Source organism: Peromyscus leucopus, chromosome 20, assembly GCF_004664715.2.
Source record: "Peromyscus leucopus breed LL Stock chromosome 20, UCI_PerLeu_2.1, whole genome shotgun sequence".
Taxonomy (NCBI): domain Eukaryota; kingdom Metazoa; phylum Chordata; class Mammalia; order Rodentia; family Cricetidae; genus Peromyscus; species Peromyscus leucopus.
The window spans coordinates 35,474,578-35,498,908 of NC_051080.1; the positions used below are offsets into that span (position 1 = coordinate 35,474,578).

Sequence of the window (24,331 nt, forward strand, 5' to 3'; positions counted from 1 at the left end):
CCCCAGCGTGCGCGCGCGCGCACACACACACACACACACACACACACATCACAGATCGTTAAAAATAAGACAAAACTTTCTTTAAAAGTTTAATGTGAAGAGCCAGCAAGATGGCTCAGCAGAAAGACACTTGCCACCAGGCCTGATGACCTGAGTTTGAGCCTTGGGACCCAACTGATAGTGGGGAGAACTGATTCCCACAAGTTGTCCTCTGACCTCTACACTCACGCAACAATAAACAAACAAAAAGATTTATCTTATGTTTTCCAAAAAATGTTTATTTATTTATTTATTATTATTTTATTTTTGGTTTTTCAAGACAGGGTTTCTCTGTGTAGATTTGGTGCCTGTCCTGGATCTCACTCTGGAGACCAGGCTGGCCTCGAACTCACAGAGTGAGTGAACTCACAGAGTGCCTCTGCCTCCCGAGTGCAGAGATTAAAGGCGTGTGTGCACCTCCCTGCTTTGTTTATTATTTTTTAAACGTGTATGGTGTTTTGCCTGCATGTATGTATGTGTGCCACATGAACCTAGTGCCCAAGGAGTCCAGAAGAGGGTGTCAGATTCCCTAGAACTGGAGTAACAAATGGCTGTGATCTGCCATGTGGGTGCTAAGAATCAAACCCGGGTTCTCTGTAAGAGCACCAAGTGCTCTTAACCACTGAGCCAACTCCCCAGCCCTTACTTTACTTACATGTATGAACATGTGCACATACATGCAGGTGCCCTCAGAGTCCACAAGAGAACATTGGGGTACCCTAGAGTTATTATAGGTGGTTGTGAGCCGCCAGACATGGGTGCTGGGAACTAAACTCAGGTCCTCTGCAAAAGTAGTATGCGCTCTTAATCCACTAAGCCACCTCTCTATTATTAAAAAATAATAATAATAAAGCAGTGAAACATTCAGGAAAACATCTGATTTCAACCTCTGGCCTCCATAAGCACATACGTGTGCACACACCCACACATTCATATGAATGCCAGTTGCCCTGCTCTGTGCTCCTGTGGGCACAGAACAGAGATGGGCAAACAAGGTGGCATCCGGCGCTGTCTATGACCAGGGAGCTCTTTAGACTTGTGCCTTTTGTGCCTCGTGTGTGCCCTTTGCTCTCATGCCCACCCTGAAGTCAGGAAACACAGCTCTTCCCTGTGATCCTGCCTTCCTTTCTGGCATGTGTGTCCCCAAACAAGCCACTGCATCTCTCTGGGCCTGAGTTCTCCTCTAAAGGAGCAGTGGCTTTTATTGGTGCCCTTCCAGCCTTCCCATCGCAGCCACCATGGTCCTCCCCATCCCCTTCCTCCACTTCTCCCTCCCTTTTCTTCTGCTCCTCCCTCCATCTCCTCACCCTCCCTCCTCTCTTCTTCCTCACCTCCTCTTCCTCTCCTCCAGTTCTCCCTTCCTCCCGCCTCCTCCTTCTCCTGCCTCTGTCCCAACTCCAGCAGCCTCCTCTCCCTGTCAATTAGCTGGCTCTGGCAGCAGGCACTGAAAGCCAGCTAGAGCACCCAGCTGGAAAATTCGGTGTCGGCAGCAGTCAGGAATACTAATGCCCCACCCTGCTGGCTGAACCTAGGTCTCCCTCGGAGACCAACCGGATGCTCTTGCTGACACTCCCCCATCTTCTTCCCAGCGTGCCCAGGGACAAATCCCGACCACCCCAGGTCCTCACCTGTTCCTTGAGCTCCTCAGCCAGGCCTCCTTCTGTGGGTCTCCTTGGCTTCCTGGCCCTGCCAGCCCTGTTCTGGTGGCTGGTCCCACTTGACCATCTTCAGGTCTGCTGGTCTCCTCATCTTCAGATCCTCCTCCCTCCCTCCTTCTGGGCAGTACCTGCCTCTCCTTCGTCCATCTGGTCCATGGCCAAAGTCAGCCAGCATTTCTACTCTTGGGGTATTTTGGCTTTCTATTGCTGTCGGAAACACTATAACCAAAAGGAAACTGGGGAGGAAATGGGTTTTTTCCATGTCCTGATCATACTCCATCACTGAGGGATGTCAGGGCAGGAACTCAAGGCAGAAACCTGGAGGCAGGAACTGAAGCAGAGGCCATGGAGGGGTGCTGCCCACTGGCTTGTTCCTCATGGCTCCTTTAGCCTGCTTTCTTATAGAACCCAGGGCCACCCAACCAGGGCTGACACTGTCCGTAGTGAGCTGGACCTTCTCATAGAAATTACTAATCAAGCAAATGACCTATAGACTTCCCTCCAGGCCAAGATGATGGAAGTAATTCCTCAGTTGTGGTTCCCTTTTCCTACATGACTTTAGCCTGTGTTGACAAAAACAAAATTAACCAGCCCAGGGTCCTTGGGTAGCTTCACTCCGAGTAGATGGCCACCAGGTGCCAGTGGGTCTTACAGGTCCCCAGGCCAGCCTCCTTCCTAACAATGCTCTGGACTGCCCAGCCCCCATTCCCAGAGAGGGAAAACTTGTCTACCCAAGCCCCGAGGTCACCTAATCCCACTTCAAGGATCCCGAGCTGGCCACAAGGGAGGACGTGTGTAGGCTGGACTAAAAACAGGCCCGGTGGCTGCCAGTGCAGTTTTCTGCCCATAATTCTGGCTCATTTAATTCCTGACTTGGTGTCCCGAGTATACCATCTCTGATAGGTGGAACCCACAGGGTCCCAGCAGTGACTCCAACACCTTCAGGTACCCTCAGAACCCACTGCACCTCAGGTGTGGGCTCTGGAGACGCAGCAGGGGACCTCACTCTAACCTCCTTCCTCACTGCCTACAAACAAGTGGCTAGAGACACAGGTTGGTTTCTAGAATGACTGACCTTAGGCAGTGAAGCCACAGGTATGGCGGGGATGGGAGCTCTGGTAGGGAAGCTGGGCGAGGGGACATGGCGAACAGGCCCAGAAGACCCCTAGGTGAAAGAGGGAGGGGCTCACCCCTGAAAGGGCCCTGAGGCTGTGTCTTAGTTAGGGTTTTTATTGCTGTGACAAGACACCATGACCTGGCAACTCTTATAAAGAAAACATTTCATTGAGGGTGGCTCACTTACAGTTTCAGAGGTTCAGTCCATTATGATCATGGCAGGGAGCATGGCAGCGTGCAGGTGGACGTGGCTGGAGCCGAGACTTCTACATCCTGATTGGCAGGCAGCAGTCCACTGACTGTCCACTGAGGGAAGCTTGAGAAAAAGACAACAAAGCCCGCCCCCACGGCGACGCAACTCCCGGCAGAAGGTGTGGCCCAGACTAAAAGCGTGCCCTCCAGCCTCCAAGTCTGGATTAAAGGTGTGTGTCATCCAGCTCTGACTGTCCTGAAACTCACTACATAGACCAGGCTGAGTTCAAACTCACCCTTATGAGTGCTGGGATTAAAGACGGGCACCACTGCGCCCGGCCCACAGGCCCTTTTTTAATTCACCTTGATGCTCGGGCTGCCAGCTTGGGGGCGTGGTGGTGGTTGGGATAGGGTGCAAGGCACAATGGACATGGCTGTTGGTTCTCCTCAGCTCTGGGGAGTTTTGAGACCGGCCAGGTGGGGAAAGGGACTCGGAAGGGTGTGGTTCTGGGAGAGGTGGGATTTGAAAAGGGCGGACCTGGGTTTAGGGAAGGTCAGGATTAGACTCAGGGACCAGGCTGGGCTCTGTGGGAGGCAGGGCTTGGGAAGGGGTGGAGCTTGGGATGAAACAGGGAGGGGCAAACAGACTCACAGGTCTGTCTCGGGGAAGTACAGTCCACCCACCCCTCCAAGATTAACCTTCCGCTGCTTTTTTTTTTTTTTTTTTGTCTGCTCCTTATGCAAAGAGTGTTCACTTCTCGGGTGGCTTTTTATTTGTTGTTGTTGTTTTCAAGACAGGGTCTCACTATGTAGCTCTGACTGTCCTGGAACCCACTACACAGACCAGACTGAGTTCAAACTCACCCTTATGAGTGCTGGGATTAAAGGCATGCACCTTTGCAGAAAGCTCTTTCTGGGCTCAGCAGGTAAACTTCTCACAGCCAAGCACGATGACCTTTGATACCCAAAGACCTGCAGGCTTGGGGTGCAGACTCCCACAAGTTGCTCTGACCTCCACAGGTGTGCCACGGCACGTGCATGCCCATGGGCGTATAAACAACGTAAATAATGTGTAATCATGTAAACCTCACACACAGACCCCGCTCTTGTGTCACCTGAGCCTGGACGTCACCAGGGCCCAGGAAAGCGTGAGGGAAGATGGGCCCCTGGGGGATTATATTGATTGTGTTAACCGGGTTAGCAAGATGCCTCTTAATTGTGGGTAGGACCATTTCCCTGGCGGGGCACCCTGAACTGAGCGGGCTGCATTTGCTCCTCTCTTGAGACTACAAACACTACGCCCCTGCTGCCTTGACCACACCCACCCAGACCTACGCTCTAAACCCAGCCCTCTCTCCCTGAAGTCGCTGCTGCCAGAGTATTTTGTCACAGCAACAGGAAAAGTAAGGCCCGGAGATTTACTCAGAAGGCCGCGCAGGAAGCAGCCATGCAGGGAACAGGAGGAGGAAGACCTGGAGGACCGGGGTACAGAGGGGAGCATGAGATACCGACAACACAAAGGTCATGGTGGAGGGCGCTTCAGAGAACGCTGGCTGGAGAGCTGCCTGCCCCTCCCTCCGGGGACTCGAGAATTGCAGCCTGCTTCCTAGGGACTGTGGGCTCCTGGGCGCTTACCACTGACCCAGGTCTCTCCATGACAAGGGTGGGTCAGGTGCGTACTTCCAGACTACCCGGGCGAAAAACTCCGTGGTACCTGCTGCAGGAGCGCCCCAGAGTGAGAGAGAGACTCCAAGGGTGCAAATGCCCCAGTGGCAGTCCTCATTCCCTGAGGACTTCCGGTCCCTGGGGTGCAGTTACTGCACTAAACACTCTCATGGAGCCCGCCAGAGCTCTCTGAACTAGCAGTCGCACGGGGACCGTGGACTGGCCACACTCACAACAGTGTCACCCAGTGACAGGTACCTGGGCTGCTCTGGGCCACTTTGACTGTTTTTCCTAGTGACTCTGGGCGACTTCCCTTTTTCTGCCTTCATCTTTTGGACCAGGAAACTGAGGAGCAGACACCACACTCTCCAGGGCAAAGGCGAGGCATGAACCACCCCGACACGCTGTCTCCAGACACAGTCCTTTTTATTTTTGCCAGTCTCGTGAGTTAAAGTAACAGTTCGTGGTCTTTCGAAATCCTCTGCCAGTCAAGATAAGACACGGACGGGCACAACTAGCTCACCCCTGATCAGGAAAGGTGTTCCATTGCTCCGATCTTAGGTGTCGGCTTGCTGGAATTCAGGACCAGACTGAGCTTAGTTCTAAAATGAGTTTCTAGATGAGGTTAATTGGGGTGGGAAGACCCACCCTACAGGTGGACAGCACCATTCTGTGAGCCGAGGTCCCAAACTGAATAAAAAGGAACCTGAGCAGAGGGAATCTCCCACTCCCCACTCCCTCACTGCATAGGTAAGACAACCAAATCTCTTGTGCTCCTTCCGCCCTTACCTCTCTGCCATGGTGGAATGCAGCCCCCCCATGCCGTGAACTGAGATCCCTTCTCCCACTTGTATCTTGTCAGGCAGGCATCTTGTCACACCAGTGAGAAAAGTGTCGCAGAAAATTGGTTCCAAGGGTTGGATGGTAGTTGGAATGTCCCTGTGCTGAAGAGCTGCCTGGCTGGGCGGTTAAGAGCACTTACTGCACCAGGTGTGGTGGCAGTGCATGCCTTTAATCCCAGCACTCGGGAGGTAGAGGCAGGCGGATCTCTGTGAGTTCGAGGCCAGCTTGGTCTATGGAGTGAGCTCCAGGACAGCCACAGCTACACAGAGAAACCCTGTCTTAAAAAGGCAAAAACCAAAACAAAAAGCAGCACTTGCTGCCCTTGCAGAGGACCCGAGTTTGGTTTCCCAAACCTACATCACGGCTCATCTGGGAGATGCTCGAAGTGCCAGTACATACCTGCAGGCAAAACACCCGCCCTTTTTAAAAAAGATCCCCCATCGTCTCCAACATTTGAATACTTGGTCCCCACTTGGTGGCATTGTTAGGGGAGGTTCAGGAGGTGTGGCCTTCGTGAAGGAAGCATGTCACTAGGGGCAGGCTTTGAGAGTAAAAAGCTTCCCCTACACTGTTTTCTTTCTTGCTCAGTTTCCTGCACCTGCCGCCCGGACCGCTGCTTGCTACCATGCCTCCGAACACCAAGGCTCTTCATCCCTCTGGATCCCTAAGACAAAGTAAAACACTCTTCCTTAGGGTGCCTTTGGCTATGGTATTTTATCACAGCAACAGAAAGGTAATGCATACAGGCAGGACAAGACCGCTGTGATAAATCACTTGTGGCTGTTTGGCTTTGGGAACTGGTTTCTGGGAGGAATGTGGAAGAGTTTGGAAGCTGGGGCTAAAAATGCCCGTGACTACTGTAAGCAGAGCTCTGGGGGAGCTAGGGAAACTAGAATTCAAAAGACACACAGGCAATGGAGGCCTGGCTCATGAGGCTTCAGAGGGGAACAAGGCCTCCCTCCGGAACTCAAATGGGGCCATTTGTGTGATACTCAGGCAGAGAATCTAGATGCATTCTGCCCATGTCCTGAAACTCCACATGAAGTTGAATTTAAACGTTTATATTTATTATATGTGTGGGGCGGGGGGGGGGGGCGGGGAGTGCTCACAAGAGGCCAGAGGCATCCCTGGCAGCTTGAGCTAAAGGAGATGGTGAGACACCCAGTGAGGCTGCTGGAAACTGAATTTGGGTCCTCTGCCAGAGAAGTACATGCCCTCAACGGCTGAGCTGTGTCTCTAGCCCCTGGAGTTGAATTTAAAGCTCGTGGACGCCACAGCCACAGCCATGTCTCCAAAGGATTACCCTGTGGTAAAGCCAGAGGCTTTGGTGCCCGGGTCCTTCTCCTTCATCGTGACCTCACACACACTCGTCAGCACCCGCCAGCGTCGTAACCTCCTCCTTGGTTTCACTCATACCTGCTGCCTTGACTAACACTGACAGTGATAGTGTTTCTGTCCAGGAAGCTGCAGTATTTTACAAGTGGAGTGAGGGAAACTCTCGTGAACTTAAAGCCAAGCTTTGCTGCCCCAAGGAAATGTCACTATCTGTGCTCTTTGAAGTAGAATCTGATTCATTAGAATCCGAGGACGCAGCCCACTGGCAGGAGAGATCAGGCCACCATGACAACATACAGAACTATTTAAGTCTTCCTTGCTGGGGACAGAGATCCCCCAGCTCGGAACGTGCTCCCTCTGTCTCTCTAACCTGACCTCTATAGCATCTACCTGGAATGGCTCCACAGAGCTCATTTCCAGAGTCAATTCTTCAATACAGAGTCTACTAAAAGACACACCGTCGTCTCCATCTTAGGTGGGGCTGGGTGGGTGGTAGATTCATTGGGCAGAGGTAATGTTGACAGACACACAGGCTGCAACATGGCTGCTGCTCGCTGCTCCCGTCCAGGTTCATAGTGTCAGAGAAAAGAGTTGGTGAGGAAAGATGGGTACCCAGATTACAGTTTCAACAAGGGGAGTGTGAATGTCCAAGTATCTGTAATTGTTAAAGAAGTTAGCGTCATTAAAAATCTGGTGCTGGAAACCGAGCAACAGAAAAGGTACCCTGAGGGCAAAGCTCTGCCCATCAAAGAGTCTGTCTTGTGAAAAATGAAAAAAAAAAACAAAACAAAAACAAAAACCCTAAACTGAGAACACAACTGAAGAGTTTCCTGCCCCTCAAGGGAAGTGTTTCTCCAGCATCATATGCAGGATCTGATAATAGATGGTGCTGGTCCGAGCGATCCAGCCTGCCCCAAACTGGCATCAGAACATGGCAGTATAGTTCACGTGATACCCGTTTTGCAGGCATGAAATATAAAACGCAAGACTGAGGCGGCCATGGGGTCTTGCACCATAGTTCTAGAGAGTCACTCAGACAGTGTGTGACGGGGTGCCAGAGTCCCTGCACAGAAACCCTGAAAGGCCACTGCATGAAGCTGTGAAGGTGACCCCCAAGTAGTAACGAAGACTGCGGGGTGTTGGGAAACACCAGGACCCCGAGACCTCCACGGAGAGAAACTGCAGCCGTGGATGGTGCTTGCCCAAGAGAGAAGCCACCTTCACTTAAGCGGCAGAGCTGAAGAGGTGGGGCTACTCAGGCCCTTTGCAGCCCAGATGATTCCACTGTGAGTCCCAGATACTGGACATGGAGCTGCAAGATCTGATGTCCCCCCCCCCCCGCTGGGTTTTAGTCTTGCTTTTATCCAATTATTCTTCAATATGCCCTATTCGTCCCATTCAGAATGGGAATGTGTATTCTGTCCCATTATATATTAGATACATGTAACTTGTACTTTATCTCCTAATTAAAAGATTGCCTTGAACTCCAGATGAGACTTGGGCTTTGGTGTTTTAAACAAATGTTGGACCTGTTAAAGGCTGTGGAACATTTTACTGAATGCATTTGTATTAGGCAGCAGCCATGAGCCTTATAGAAACAGGGGGTGGGGGGGTTATAGCTTAAATGTGACCTGTTTGGGTGTCAGGTTGACAAGGGGTCAATTTGTGAAGGCTAATCTTGTCAACTTGATGGGATTTAGAATTACAATAGTGGGGGGAAGAACCCTCTGGGCATGTCTATGAGAAAATTTTCTGATGAGGCTGATCTGGGAAGAGCAGGCCCTAAATGCGGGCTGCACCAGCTCAGGGGCTGGGTCCTGGACTGCATAGACCCGAGGGACCTGAACAGTAAACATTCGGGGCTCTCTGTTTCCTGACTGTGGATACAATGTGACCAGGGAAGTGCCTCACCCTCCTGCGGCTACACTCTCTCCGCCATAGCCATAGCCGACTCTGTCCTCAAAATGGGCACCAGAACTCTTCTTTTCTTAAGTTGTCTCCAGTCAGCTACTCAGTCACATCTATGGGGAAGGCAGCCAATACAGATACACTCCTCTCTCTTCTCTCTCTCTCCTCAAACTCTCAGCAATCCTCCTGCCTCAGCCTCGAGAGTACTGGGATCACAGGCCTGAGCCACCACCACGCCTGGCCAGAAATGTGCTCTCAAGGAAAAGCTGGAGGGTGACATCAGAGCTGCCTCATTGTCTCAGTCACCAAGACAACTGTCTTGTCACTTTGCTCTGCTCCTGTCTCCTCTATCCAATGTAGCTGCTGAGAATCCAACCATTACCTCCTAGTCATGGGAGGAAAGAAGGAATAAAGAAAAGAAAACATAATACCTACCAACCATCCAACCATTAAGGAAGGTTTCTGGAAGCTTCCCGTTGAACTTGGACACAACCCCCTAGATTGGAGGCAAAAATCCCTTTATTCTAAGTGACCAATTGGCCAGCAAAAATCAGACGTTTTTCCCTATGATGAAAAGAAAGTAGCTTTTGGAGGGACACACGTGGCATGTTTGCATGGGTTTCTTGGCCATTTTTACCTTTGCCTAAATTCTTTTCTTGGTCGTCCTCCCTCTTCCTCTTGCACAGTGTCCTCCGCATTTCAAACATCCTCAAGGAGAACCCTCGACCGGCCTCAGCAGTCTGTGAGACCAGTCCTTGGCCCTGTGCGTCTGTCGGTAAGCGAACACACAGACGCAGCTCAGCTCGGGACCTGTGCATGCCTTGTGTGGGCTGAGTCAGGGGTACCCTGCCCTGACACGCCTCGGACCCTGATGGGCGCCGAGAACTCAGCTCTCGCTCCCGGCTGACTCCAGGCCAAGGCCAGAGCTTCTGGGCTCCACCAAGTACCCTTAGGAAAAACAGACCTGCTGCTGGCTCATAACCTCGCCCTCCTTGGTCAGCTATCACCCGCCTTCCTCCAGACAGAGCGTCACGTCACACGTGGCCACTCGTGTCTTCACTCAGCAGCCCCATATGTAACTCGAAAGACTAGTGAGATCTCCTCGAGTCTCCGCTAAGCCGGGCCAATGGCTCCTCCCATTTCCTTCACAAGGCCTTGGTGCGGCAGGGTTTCCCAGTCCTTTAAAATGGCATAGTTCTCCAGGGAGTCAGCTTGCCTTCTGGGAAGTCGCTCCAAGTGGCCCCGCCTCCCTAGGTGGAGTCTGGACATCCCAGGGGAGTGCAGACCTCTCTCTCACCTGCCCCATCTGAGTGCTGTGCTTCTATTGATGTGCCCTGGGCCTGCATCAGACCTAGAAACAAGAGCTGTTACTCTGGGGGCCCACACTGGGCCCCAATCTTCCACTGTCTTCAGGAGTGGGGAATGGCATGCAGATAGCGTGGTGATGGAACATGGCTGTAAGTCACACAGGATCCACCAAGTGAGTTCCAAGAGATGCTGTCAGGGACATCCTTGGCTTTATTTAACTCTTCTCCCTTAGCCACCCCAGCAAGTCAGGTGCCTGCCAGAGAGCACTACAGGGAAGGCTCGGAGTTCCTGCATCTCAAGGACATACAAGGGTATCTAGGGGATGAAGCCCTGGTCCGCTCCTCTCAGTACCCTCCACCTCCATACTTCGATGGGACCTGAGACAGGCAGCAATTCCTAAACCAATCACCAGCAAGGTGGGGTGGAGCCACCAGGTGGGGCTTGGCCCAATTCGGATGCCACAAATGCCCAGCAGTGTGTTGCTGGGATGCACAGGGAGAAATAGAGGTTCAGGGAACCCCCCCCTGGGAGAAGAGCAGGTACCCAGAGGCTATGAAGACAAGCAGATGAAGAATATAGCCGAGCCACGCCCGGTCGTGCCCATTGGGCCATGGAGACTGACTTAGTGTTTGGGATGGTTCAGAAGACAGTTGGGGGCTGTCACAGCCACCTAGGGAAAGGTGGTGTGGTTTGTCGCCTGGGGCCAGGGGTTCCCAGAGGGGTCAGGTGGACCCTAGAGGGGTCGCTCTTCTGGGAGAGTGTCCTGGGAGGTGCTGCAGCATAAGATTTGGGGAACAAAAACAGAGACAAGGATGGCCCTCAGCGGCTGCTGGAACTTCTGATAGAGTGGAGACCTGAGAGCTGTCAGCCTGTGGGTGGTATTTAGAACCCAGGGACTTTAGAAAGCCAAAGAGTGGCAGCCGCTCCTGCAGGCATCCTGATGCCAGCTGCAGGGAGGCCGCGCAAGCAAATGGTGCAACTGCCAGGCCCGAGCCCTGCAGGAGGAGGAGGGGAGTCCATTGGGTTCAGAGCTCAGAAAGGACAGGAGGGAGCAGGGATGTCCTTCCAGGACACCTCCCCACCTCCTTGTATTCCTCTTTCGCATTTCGTTTCATTCTGACAAGCTAGCCTAACCCTAACGTGGGCAGTGCCCTCGGCCGGCTCTTGGAGCTGCCTGGTGAGCCGTGCCTAGGGGACAGGCACCTCGGCTCTCAGGTCTTCACTTCCACACCACAGCTTGGCCAGAGGACATAGCTGGCTCCATTTCACAGATGTGCAAACAGAGGCTCTGGAGCTCAAACGGGCAATCCCAATGCCCGCCCTTCCCTTTGCAGGTCATCCTGGTGGGTCGGTCAGCCAAACCCTGGTGGGTCGCCCCATAAACCAGTGGGCGGCTCCATCCGTTTATGGGAGTGGATACAGGAGGGGCAGTCAGGCCTGGAGAGGTCTAGGGTGGTGGAAGTCAGGAAACCCAGCGCTCTGCTTGGGCCCTCAGCCAGCCCGGCTAAGCCCAGGGTGGGTCCCTAGGGAAGAATCATAGAGTGCGGTGCCCCCCAGACACTGCAGGGAGCCTGCTAGCTACCAAGACAGGGCCCCGCCTCAGCAGCCCCATTGCAAGCCGAGCCCTCCAAGCCACGAGCGTTGGGCCTGAGTGGAGAAGCTCTTATCTTCCCGTTGGAGCCCCCCAAAGGTCCTTAGACCACAGAGGCTGGGAGACCAGGGTGACGGTGGAGGTGGCAGACTGGGGTGGAGGGTTGCATGTGGGGAAAGGGGAGTGGAATAAAAGAGGCCTAGGCCCAAAGATGCCCCGAATCCCGCTCTAACCCCGATTTCCTATGGTTCCTAGGAGACTTGGCTGTGCGTCCCCCCATGGCATTCTCAGCAGAGCCTGGGCCACAAGGGGCCCTGCTCCAGGCTCCAAGCACCAATCTTGAAGTGTGTGGGAGAGCTAGACAAAGAGCTCAGAGGTGGCCACAGAAAAGCTATTCCCCGGGGCGGGCGGGGGAGGCAAAGTCCCGTCCTCCGTTTCCTCTAGGTTTCTCCATTACAGAGGTCAGCTAGGATGGATGCCTGGAGAGCACACAGAACAAGGTTCAGTCTTGTCTTAGAAAGCCAAGGAGCCTCTGAGCTGTGTAACTACCTCACCTCAGCAAGAGGTCATGCTCTTTATTCCCCTGGGAAAGGCAGGGGGAAGGTGTCCCACAGGCCAAGGGACTGCCAACCCCGGTTTCCCACTCTCTCACCCCTCGCCGACCCCCTGGACTCACAGGCTGGTCCCATCCAGCTCCCGGGTCCTAGTACTATCCGTTCCCTTAGGAACCCACTCTCCTCCACCTGGGGGCAGGGCCTCTAAAGCCATCTGCTCCTGACCAGACGTCTAAATGTAAAAGGAGGCTCCCAGCCTATGGCCATATCCACTTCCAATGCGTGGACCACCCACTTCATCCCACTGAAGTCTCCTCACCCCAGGTCTAGCCCCAAGGTGGCTGCATATCACGGTAGAAAGTATTGAGAAGATAAAACCACACTAATAGCAGCCCGCTGTCCCCACCCCCACCCCCAACCCACCCCACCCTCTTGATAAATACACCTCAGCAGGGCCTGACAGACCTCAAGTTCAAATTGGCAGGCTCCCTGATGCAGTGGTCAGGGGAAGGTAAGCCCCATTCCTTGGCCTGTAGCATAGCCCTTTTGGGCTCTCCCGACACATCCCACAACGTAGGGGACAAGCGTTTGCACACACATAGTGCTAAGTTCTGTCTGCAGCTCTCTGTGCAGCTGCCCCGGGCCATTACACCCGCAGAGGACACCCCACACACACACATGGGCACAGGCCATCCTCGGGAGGATAGACCCTGGATGTGGACCTGAGGCCAACTGAGAGACTGTCCTGGGGTCCCGGGTCCTTCAAGAACGGTCAAGTGTGGAGGCTCTGAGAACACGCATGTTGGTGCCGTGGTGAAGAGCTGGGGTGGGATTGGGCCCATGCAATCCCTTCTTGTGTACACAGCCTGGGTGAGGGCCATGCTGGACCCGGGAGACCCGATGCCCCCTGCTTTTCCCATCTCAGGATCACGGTGCCATGTCTGGACACATTGAAAACACAAGAAGCCACCTACCTCCTTGTGGTGCTTTCTAGAACCCAGGGTGGACCTCCCAACCCATAGTTCTCTGTCTCATTCTTTTCATCTTTGGATGAAGAACTTATCCCAAGAATTTACTCTCAGAAGAATTTTAAGCAGCTTGAATCAAGGTCCAGAATCCAAGACCCAGGGCTGTCACAGACTAGCACTCCTGGACTTGCTGCTGGCCTCCAGATTGGCGCATTCTGTAAGGACGTCCCCACTGAAGGGATGTCAGAATGAAATTATATAGAAGAACAAAAAAGCCTTGGGGTCAGATGAGGTGGGCTAGCTCAAGGAAGCAACCTCTGACCTTGTGTAGCCTCTCCCTTCCCCCTCTCAAGGCACAGCAGAGCTGAAGGACAGGAGGCCTTGCCCCATCCTGCAAGGGTCCCTGGTAGGCCCAAAGCAGGTCCAAAAACTTGCTCAAACCTCTCATATTCCTCATAAGGCCAGGGTTGGGGCTTCTTGTCTATAGATCAGGTAGCCTTTGAAAGACCTGCACTGTTTGGTTCTACCCTAGGTCTCTAAGCCGCGTAGCTGCCAGACCCTGGCCATCCAGGCAGTGTCAGGCATGGGCTCCCTCTTGAGTTTGGGCCTCAAGTTAGACCAGTCATTGGTTGGCCACTCCTGCCAGCTCTGAGCCCCCGTTGTCCCAGTGCATCTTGCAGGCAAAACAGGAAAACATGGCCCACAGAATTAACTAAGCAGGGCTCACAGTGGCACCCACGAAGCCTACATGGCCCTCTGCGTATGTGATGTGGTTGTTCCGCTTGGGGTTTTTGTTGGACTCCAAACAGTGGGAGTGTGTGTGTGTGTGGGGGTGTCTCTGACCCTTCTGCCTGCTCGTGGGACCCTTTTCCTCCTACTGGAGGAACCTCCAACCTCCAGTCTAACCTTGATACGAGTTTGTGCCTAGTCTTATTGCATCTTGTGATGCCATGTTCAGTTGATATCCCTGGGAGGTCTGTTCTTTTCTGAACAGGAGAGAAATGGAGGAGCAGTGGATTTGGGGAAGAGGGGAAGTGGGGGGGGGTGACTAGGAGGAGGGGAGGGAGAGGAGGCTGTGGTCCCGACGTATTGTATGAGAGAAGAGTTTAAAAAAAAAAAAGTGTCCTCTTCTGAAATGCAAGGCCCAAGGACACATGAGTGGGAGTGAGCCAGGAGTTGGGGGTGGGGTGGGGGCTAGAGGGCAACCCACCCACAAAGGCAGGAGTGGAAGGCCAGATCCTTCTGGCCCAGGCTCACCTTTCTGTGGTTAAAGGGCCTAGGAAGAACTGGTTACTACCTCCGAGAGCAGCCTCAGGAGGGGCAGTCAAGGAGGGAGGGGAAGGGGGCAGGGCCTGAAATTCCCAGAGGCCCAGGAGAAGAGCCAGACCCCACAATGAGGAAGAATTTGAAGAAAATGTGAACTGGCAGGTCACCCACAAAGCCATTGTGGAGGAGCAAAATGCTAGGCCCTTTCCTGAAGGAGAGCGCCTTTGGGCCCCTGCTCATGGGTGGGCCAGAAGGAACCCCAAGGCGTTCAACACGGCCAGGCAGCTGGAGAAAGCCAGGCCCAGGGGGGAGTTCCCAGGACCGTGGACTTTGGCAGGGACCCCAGCAACTCGAGGGCCAGGAAGCAGAGATGGTCAAGACTAAGATCTTACCATAACCGCCCAAGAACGGCTTCCCCAGGGTGTGTGAGGTTGCTCAGAGGGGAAGATGAGCCGGCAGGGCTCAGGGCCCTGAGGCAGGAAAGACAGGTGAGATGGATAAAGCCAGGACAGGTGAGATGGGTAAAGGATACTCAAAAAAGAAAGGAGCCCCCTGCCCTCTGAGTGAAGTCTCTCGCCAGCTGAAACAGGAATTTGACACAATAAAATTCACTGTGAGGCTGGCCCGTAGAGAGACGACGTTGCTCTCACATACACTTCAAATAAAAACTCTTAGAACAGGCATGCACGTGGCGCACAGACATATATGCAGACAAGCGCCCATACACGAAGTGATCCCCACACAGCAGCGTCCTCCCTCTCCCCACTCGGAGAATGGCTTGAGACTCACACAACCAACAGCTTTCTCGTGAACTAGCCTGGTAAGGGTTCCCTTGACCCTCGTGACCTATGGCTTCACCCTATCAGCCTACTTTCCTATATACAGCATCCCTCAGAAACCACCCGAGCACCTCATTTACTAAGAGAAGAATGGTCCCTTAGAAACCCCTTGAACAATGTAACTGCAGAACTCACCAAAACCCGTATTCGTGGTTATTGTTCAGACTTTAAGTGGGACTGTTGTCGGGAGCTCAGAATGTATGCACCCTCCTTTTCTGGACTCTCTCTCCCTCAATGCCCATGCTTAAATTGATACTAAAACCTTTTTCTTTTTCTTCTTTGATCTCCTCTATCCCAGGCTGGCCTTGAACTTCCCATATAGCCAAGGCCTCCCCCTACAGAGTGCTGGGATTACAGGCATGCGCTGTCATGCCCGGTGTGAGCGATTGAACCCCGGGGATTCATGTGTGCTAGGCAAGCACTCTACCAACTGAGCTGCATCCCCAGCCCTTACAACCTAAATAAACTCCAGCTCCGCTCTGCACTGAGACACCCTGAAGTTCTTTTCTGCAGTGAAGTCAAGAATCTGGGCTGCACCTGAGCGGAGGAGGTCTCTAAGAGGAAATGTCGCAGACTCTAGGCAGCAGATCTGGACTGTCTTCCAACGGCCTCCGACGAGAGCACTGTAATGTGACATCCCTCACAGGACCGAGCTCAGTCCTGGGAGCCCACTTAACAAGGTCTTTGATGATCCAGCCCAAGTGGGGTGGGGCACACTTCTGACAGGGGGAGTCAGAAGTGCCTCTGGGAGGCAGGGGCTTGAGCGGTGGTTACCCTGGTTTACCCCAAAGGTTTCACAGCTGAGCCTGAGGCTCCGGAGACCTAGCATGGTAACCCACGTTCTGCCTGGCCACAGGAACCCATAGGAAGTCTTGATTCTTCAAGGCATGGATGGTCCACAGCTATTAGTGAAAAGTAGTAAATGGTAAAGGACATCAGGGTCCAGGGATGGGTGCCCAGGCCAGGTCCAGAGGCAGCCCAGAGGTCCTTGCTCGTGGGCATCTTGGCAGGAGCAGGGAAAGGGGCCTGGAACAAACCGGGCCCTGTCTAGGGCAATTTTCCTTCTGCTGCCCATGTGCCTCCCCAGGGGTGTGCATGAGGGAGGCCAGAACCACAGGGAAGGCACCAGGTCACCGTGCTGAGTGACTTCCAGGTTCTTGTGACAGGGTGGGGTGGTGGGAATGCATGGCACCCCGACGTTCCCTGCTAGGCACTCGATGATGACACTACCACTCAGCTCGGTGAGCCAGGAAAAGAGGACGTGAGCAAGGGACACCAGGAACTCGAGACACCGGGAACGAATTCAATGCAAAAGCTCGGCTGGCCCTGTTGTTTTAAATAAGAAATTTATTGCAAATATAGAAATTGATTCTCTCCATACAGGAATCTCCAAGGTGAGGAAAACGATTTCGTGCCATTCGGTTTAAAACAGGAAGATTGGTGGGGAGAGGCAGATGGAAGGAGGAGAAATAAATGAAGTTACCCCCCTAAAAGAAGAAAAGGAGAGGGTCCAAGGCCCCCAGGGGGGAGGCGAGTTCCGTACACAGCGAGGGGTCACAGGTTCAGAGTCCAGGGCCCCGAGCCCAGCTCCGCAGGGCTCAAACCAGGTGCCAGGCTGCCGTGCCCCTGGGGGCCGGCAGCTCCTGAGGAGGGTGGAGGGCGGGAAGCAGGGAGGGTGGTCATCATTGCCTGGACCTCTACCACAGCCCTGTGGCTTGCCTGGCAGAAGAGGAAGGAACAGGAGGACACCCCCGTGGGTACCTCTATTCTCCCTGCTGTTCAGCAGAGGGCCGCTGGCATCTGGGGGGCGGGAGGGGCACACTGAGGCAAGTAGGGGGAGATACTGGTTCTTAAGAGGTGGATGTAGGTCATGGAAGATGTCAGGCGTGTGACAGGAGCGCGGTGACTGGGAGAGATACCGTCTCCTGGGGCTGAGGGGGATCCCAGAGAGCAAGCCTTATCAAGAGGGACAAACATCTAGGGGATGAGGTCACCCTACAGGTAGATAGACAGCCCATAGCGGCCCCCCCCCCGTACCTTTTCCCACCCACCCACACCCTGGAGAAGAGGCCCTCCGCCATGTCAGGACTTGCTGGGGGGCTGAGTGACAGGGTGGCCAGTGAGGAGGCTTGGGGACAGCCAGCAGGTCCAACACCTCTCCCTCCTAGTTCATTTTCAAAGCACTGGCTCTTCTTGTCTGTCACCTTGGAGGGACAAGAGACCACCTGGCCCCCACCCCCGCCCCATCCCTCATTTCATTCTCTGCAGGGGCCTAGCACTCCCGGGGAGCCTGCCTCTTCTCCTCAGCCTCGGCCCCTCCTCGTGAACTGGGAGGTTGAGAGAGCTATCACTTCTGTCCCTGTCCGTCGCCCTCTGGGCCTGTCTAGAGGTTCCCCTGTGCTTCTGCCCATGTCACCTCCTTACATTTTCTGGATTGTGGGCGCAGGTGACTTCTAATCAGGAACATGAGAGCCACGCACCAGCCCCAGACATCACTGGCTGCCTCCCCTGCGCCGCCCAAGGCCTCCTGAGGCGGCCAGGGCTTTCCTTGACAGGCCCTCCAGCCCTGGATAGGTTGCTCCAGAGCTGCCTGCGTTATGCTCGAGGAAGTACAACAGCGTGGAAGGGCCGTGGGTGGCGGAAGGGCCCTTTCCCAGGAAGCGGCCAGCTGACACAGGCTCCCTGAACCTGCTAAGACTACGCTTTTTATTTCTGGAAGGCCGCACGCACATTCTGGAGAAAGGAGGCTTCCCAGGTTGTTCCCTACCGGGATGGGAAAAGCCAGGTGTGACTTCCAACTGTGTCCCCCCAGATGACTCCATGAAACCCCGAGCTCCTCCTCTCTCTGGGCCCCTAATCATGGCCTGCCCTCAAGCTTCAGTCCAAACCTCATTGCTGTTCCACAGCCAGGGCATTTGCTTGGACCCAGGGAGTAAGTAGGCATCGGTCTTTCGCCACTCCTCTACTTCTGCCCAGCAACAAGCCGTCCTAGATAGTACACAGGACATGCCAGAGGGAAACTCCAAGGGCCTACCCTGGAGGACTGGCCAGGGCAGCTGGAGGACCGGACAGTGGAAGTGTGCCTATGCCTTGGACCCTTGCTCTGTCCCAAAGATCCCTGTGGCCTGGGCCCCGCTGTTGAAGTGGGCCCTCTCTTCTTTAAAGTCCCCCTGAGTGGCCTCTGAGGTTTATGTTATCTTCAATGAGGAATGATGGCCAGTTGTGAGGACAGAGCCCAGTCCACTGTGGGGATCCTCCCCGGGCACGGCAAGGCCCCCCTCCCCTCCTGCAGGGCCCCCGAGCTTCTCCAATGAAGCTCCAAGCTCTTGGCCTCCTGGACTCAGCATGGCGGACAACCTTCCCCTATCCCGTGGGGCTGGCTGGGCTGCCTGCCAGACAAGGTGCCTCTTCAGAGGGCCCCAGCTTCATTTCCAAATGGGAACAGGTCGACGAGGATCCTCCCACAGCCCCTTCTACAAGAACATGGCCTTGAGAACACTCTGCTGAGACTGCCTTGCCTGGTGGAGAGGAGGAAAAAGGACCAGCAGGGACGGAAGGGGACCGAGACAGGAAGGGGTGGTGAAGGTGGGTGGCAGGCAGCCCTCGCGGGTCCAGTGCCCAGAAAGATGGGAGAAGGAGATGGGGGGCGGGGCGGGGCGGGGAGAGCAGGGCTATGTTGGTGGCACCTGTTTTGGGTCTTCTGCAGAGCTGGCCCTTCCCTGGGTTTCAAGAGCTGCTCGGATCACATGGAGGGGATGGGGGTGGGGAGGGGAAGTCTGGACAAACTGGCACATACACGACAGATGTTTGCTCAGAAAAATACAGTAAAATCGTCATGCAAAGAAAACAGGGGTCTGCTTGCTCACACCCCTGGCCTCTCGGCCTGCCTGCTGTTCTCGGGGTGGTGGGTATAGGGTGGGGTGAGGGCAGGTTTGTGGCTGGGGGAGCTCTGCTCTTCACATCCAGGCTGGCCAGTCCCCTCTTCTCCCCCAGGAGAACAGTCTTTCTTTCTTCTTTTTTTTTTTCTTTTTCTTTTTCTTTCTTTTTTTTTTTTTGCAAATGTCACCCCTGAGTGAGCCCTGGGCTCGGCCCACCCCAAAAGTCGATGTGATAGAGGCGTTCAGTCAAGTCTCCCCACCCCAGTCCTTCCCTGTACCCCACCCCCAAGGATAGCCCTAGCTTTCCTGGTCAGAGCCCCCACAGGTGGAATGAATGAGACGCCACCCCCATTCCCGCCCACCCCTCACTCCACAGTCGCGTGTCCCCATCTCAAGAAGCCCAGAAGAGTGACAGGAGTGAGGGGGGGGGGTCTCCGGAAGGGTCGGAGTAGAGCCAAGAAGGTCCCTCCCTCTCTCAATGGCAAGCCAAAGGGCACACAGGCAGGGAGCAGAACTGCCTAGAACAGCCGTCCCCATGCCCCACAGGCCCGCTGCCTACTCAAAGGCAGAGACGATGCCTTAGCCTCGTCTCGGGACTCCAGAATAGCCTCCGGAGCTTGTCCCGGGAAGCCCCTGGCTCTTGAGAGAGCCGCTGCCTGCCTGGCCAGGCCTCCTTCACCGCCCTCTGCTGCCAACCACACTGAGAGAACTCCAGAGCCCAACGGTTGGTCAGTTGGTCGCTCTGGGCACCAACTGCCAGGCACTGGGTTGCCGTGGCAACAGGACTAGCTGGGGAAGAGGAGGGGCCAGGAAGCTGGCCCGCTCTCTGGCCAGGGCAGTAGGGGGGCACCTCACTGTTTGTGCTTTGATTGGTGTTGGGAGTGGGTCGGAAAGAGGACTGTGGCCATCTCCATGGAAACACGAGGAGGAGCCCCTCTAGCCAAGGGGTGAGACAGGGTGGGGTGGGGCAGATGGCCCTCCTGGGCAGGCCAAGATGCTGCACACAGCAGGGGCCAAGCAAGTGTGGGTGCAGGGTGCAGGGAGGACTCCCTACATTCCGTATCGTCTCCACACTGGTCCCAGGCCTTGACATTCACTGTTGCCTCTCTGTCGTGGGTAGGGGACCCGGGGACCCAGAGAAACTAGGGGCTGTGGCTTGGGGGCCTGCACCTGAGATACCAGTGAGGAGCGGGTCTACCCACCACCCCACCCCCAGGCAGCTCCCCGGGGCTACTTGGAAGACACTTGAAGAGGGTTGGTGGCACCCTTTACCTCTGCTACCCTCTGGTCAGCAGGACATTCCTCACTCCTGACCACCCAGGGCTAGGGACCGTAGCCTTCCACCTCGTGGGTGCCCATGGACCTTCTAGAGAAGAGAAGCACCTGCCTGCCTCAGTCCCTAGACCCCTGAGACCACAGCTTTGGAAGGGGTAATGGGCGGAGGGGGCGGGGCCCAGAGGAGCAGCTGGAGGCGGGGCCAGCGCTGGGCCAGGAAGCTGGGAGACAGAGCTGTAACCTGTTGGGTGATACCCCCCCCAGGGCGGGGGGGCTTCTTTTCCTCCTCCTGGGCCATCCATAAAGTGGGAGGAGAGGATGCCCGATGTCCACATGTTGCCAGATCTCCAAGGGAAATGTCCCCCAGCTTGGAGGACACCCTCTCTGAACAAGAGGGCTCTCTGCGGTTGGCTTCTACTCCAGTCTCTTTTCCCCACCCAACCTGCCTGAGTCCCAGGCCCCACACCCTCTCTGGCCTCTCTCCCCAGCCCAGTGAGTCCCTTGGGCAGCACAGTAGAATACACTGGTTTCGGTAGCAGGTTGTAAACTTTAAGGAAAATGTTTGTTTTCCTGTCCGTTATTGTTGGGTGTTGGTTGCTTCACAGTCAGGTGGTGGTCAAGTGTGTGTGTGGGTGTGTGCGTGCGGGTGTGCATGTACGTCCACTCCTAGGCCCGGGGCCCCCCTCGGGCCCGGACCCCTTGGCCTGTCCCCCGCCTCCCGGCCACCCTTGGCGGGGCCCATCCCCCCGAGTGCCCCTGCCCCTCCCCCTCACCTCACCGGTGGGGGAGGAGAGGGTCACAGCTTCTGCTGGGCTGAGACCCCCTTCCAGTAATCAAGGATGTCATGCAGGTCCTCATCCTTGGCGAACTGGACCTTCTTGCGCAGGGCATGGCCAGCAGCCATGTACACCTCCTCACGGTGGTGCTTCTTGTAGGGCCGGAAGCGCTCCCAGATCTTATGTGTGCTCTCAGACGAGTACTCGGGGCTGGAGGAATACCCTGAGTAGTAATGTCTTGGGGAGAGCTGAGAATAGGCGGAGTCGCGCTTGGAACGGGTCAGTGGCTTGAGGAAGGACACGCGCTGGCTCAGGCTGTCGGTGCCCTCCTCATAGTAGAGGGCAGGGAAGCTGTGCCGGTGTTCGCTGCAGTGGTAGGCCGGCTTCACCTCCAGGTGGTGAATGCCACCGCCGCCACCACCACCAACACTACCACCACCGCCACCACCACTGCTCCCACTGCTGCTGGTGGGCACCAGTGGAAGCCGGTCCAGCGGGCTGTTGAGGGGGCTGCCTTTCTCTATGTACTTGGAGTCGCCCTTGGCCAGCCCGGTGGGGGTTGGATGGTCCGGCACGTCCAGGCTGAAGACCTTGGCGCTCTTGATGGAGCCACTGGATGACACGCTGCAGGTCTTGCGGGTCACCGCAGCATCCGCGCTCAGCTGGCGCTGCAGCGGGTGGTGGGAGCTCTCCTTGAAGGGGGGTGACAGGAAGCTGGGCAGCTCCAGCGCCCCAGGGGGGGCAGCCGAGGAGGCGGCCGTGGCTGCAGGGAGGGACTGGCACTCGAAAGCCAGCTCAGAGTCCCCGCCCCCACTGCCACCCCCTAGGAAAGAGGCCGAGTCTAGCTTGAGGGCATCGATGCAATTGTTAATGATCTGGTTGACCTTGTCCACTTCCTTGGCGATGGTGGAGATCTCTGCAGCCGAGCCCTGGCCGTTCTCGATGTCTGGGAGCTCTTCCTCGGGCCGGGCCAGGCCGTCCCCTGCAGCAGCACCTGTGCGTACCTCGATATAGTTGCCTTTGGTGGCGACCTTGGGCGTGTCTAGCCCGGCCTCCAGCCCCTTGGGGGCGGGCAGCTTCTCCCCGATTATGGAGGGAATCGAGGACATGCGGGCCACCGGGAGCACGGGAGGCTCGACCAGCTTCTGGGCCGCGTGCACGATGGGACCGGCGTCCACATCGGCGCCATAGCGCATCTCCAAGATGGTCTTCTTGACATTGACGGACTTCTGCTTCTCCTCCTGCATGCGCCGCTTGCGCAGGCAATAGTAGACGGCCCCCAGCACGATGACCATGCCGAACAGGCAGCCCAGGATGGTCATGATGTAGTGCGTGGTGGTGGAGGTGCTGGGGGCCAGGTCCCCAGGCACGGGGTCCCTGGTGGTGAAGGTCAGGCAGGTGTGGTTGAAGCGGCGGCTGTTGCGTAGCGAGGTGACGCAGAAGGTGTACTCGGTGTGCGCCCGCAGCTTGTCCAGCGTCACGATCTCCTTCTTGTTCTTGAGGGTCATGACGTCGGAGAAGTAGCTGTTGTTGTACTGGACCAGCACGTACATCTTGCTGTAAGGGTGCGGGATGATGACCACCAGGGTGGCCGAGGTGAAGGTGACCTGGTGCAGCTTGATGGCGGGTCCCGCAGACGCGTCCGTGGTCGACGAGGCCGGCGGCTCCACCGAGAGGATCTCGTCGGGATTGAAGCCTGAGTTCTCATCAGGCTCCCTCTGGGCGTCCGTGGAGTAGGGCGTAGGGTGACTCACAGGCCGGGCGGGCATCGAGCCGTTGCGGCACTTGGCCTGCAGGACGGTGATGGCATTGAGGCTATGGTAAGGTCGGGGCACAAGCAACGGGTAACCAGCGAACTCCCTGGGCGACTCACACTGCAGGCGGTCATAGTTCTTGGTGACGTTGTTGAAGACCACGAGCCAGGCGAGGAAGCCGAAGAGGTCACACTCACAGTTGAAGGGGTTGCCGGCCAGCTCACACACCATCAGGCTGGCGAGGCTGGCAAAGGTGGCGCCGTCCAGACGGCTGAGGCGGTTGGAGGACAGGTCGATGCTGATGAGGCTGGGGCACTCTGAGAAGGCGGTGGGCGTCACCACCTCGATGAGGTTGTGCTGGACAAAGAGGAACTGCAGGCGGCTCATGCCTCGCAGCATGCCCTCGGTCAGGTTGCTGAGCCGGTTGTAGCCCAGCTGGAGGACCTGCAGGCTCGTCTGGCCCAGGAAGGCACCGTCCTCAATGTAGGAGATCTCGTTCTTGGTGAGGTTGAGGTCCGTGAGGTTCCCGAAGCGATTGAGCGAGGAGTAGAGGACAGCCTTGAGCTTGTTCTCATTGAGTCGCAGGTCATGCACAGTGCTGTTGATGTGCTGGGGGATGGTCTCATAGGGTGGCTGGTTCTGGCTGCAGATGGCCAGCCACACGTAGCCCTTGTCTCCCTCAATGAGCCAGCAGTCAGCATGCACAGCGCCCGGCTGGCACACACACAGCAGCGCGGCCGCGCACAGCCCCAGGCGCAGCATGGCCCAGGCTCGGACCCCCCTGTGGACCCAGCTGGGGTGAAGGGCCAGAGAACGGAGGGACCTAGCAGCCAGAGGATGGGGCCGGTAGCACAGTCCTCCCTGGAGCCACCACCATCTTGGGGGTGACCTCCAGCACGGGGGTGGGGAGGGGTCCTGGGCAGGATGGACACAGCCGGCACCAGCTGTTCTGAAGGGCTTCGAGCAGGCGCTAGGCGTTGCTGCGGCTCTAGGTTCCTGCCGGAAGTGCAGGTTCCCAGGCTTTGACTTCTCGCTCTTCTCCTCCTTCCCCTCGGGTTCCGGGATCAGAGCTTCAAGCAGTTCCCACGGGAGCCAGGAGCGCAACACGGAGGGACGGTGAGCGAGCTGGAGACAGGAAGGAAGAAGCCCATCTGCCACCTAAGTTCCTGAAAGGTGGTATCAAGAGAAACGAGAGATGAGTGTGAGGGCCCCGACTCACCCCCTTCAGATCCAGTGTAGGCCCCCACCCCTCTTTTACGCCCCCTGTAGAACCAGGGACTCTGCACCAGCAAGCACCCCAGGGCCCCTGCTTCCTTAAAGCAAGGGGTGGGGGGCTGGGGTGACAAGGTGGGAAAGCGAGAACCAG

The 24,331-nt window shown here is 55.9% G+C and overlaps 1 protein-coding gene across 1 annotated transcript; it reads right to left on the minus strand.

Moving 5' to 3' along the window:
• Nucleotides 1-16,609: 16,609 nt before the first annotated feature.
• On the minus strand, nucleotides 16,610-24,035 carry Elfn2 (extracellular leucine rich repeat and fibronectin type III domain containing 2). The gene has a single exon (XM_028871089.2). The coding sequence runs from the start codon at nucleotides 23,725-23,727 to the stop codon at nucleotides 21,232-21,234; it is 2,496 nt and encodes an 831-aa protein (XP_028726922.1). The 5' UTR covers nucleotides 23,728-24,035; the 3' UTR covers nucleotides 16,610-21,231.
• Nucleotides 24,036-24,331: the final 296 nt, after the last annotated feature.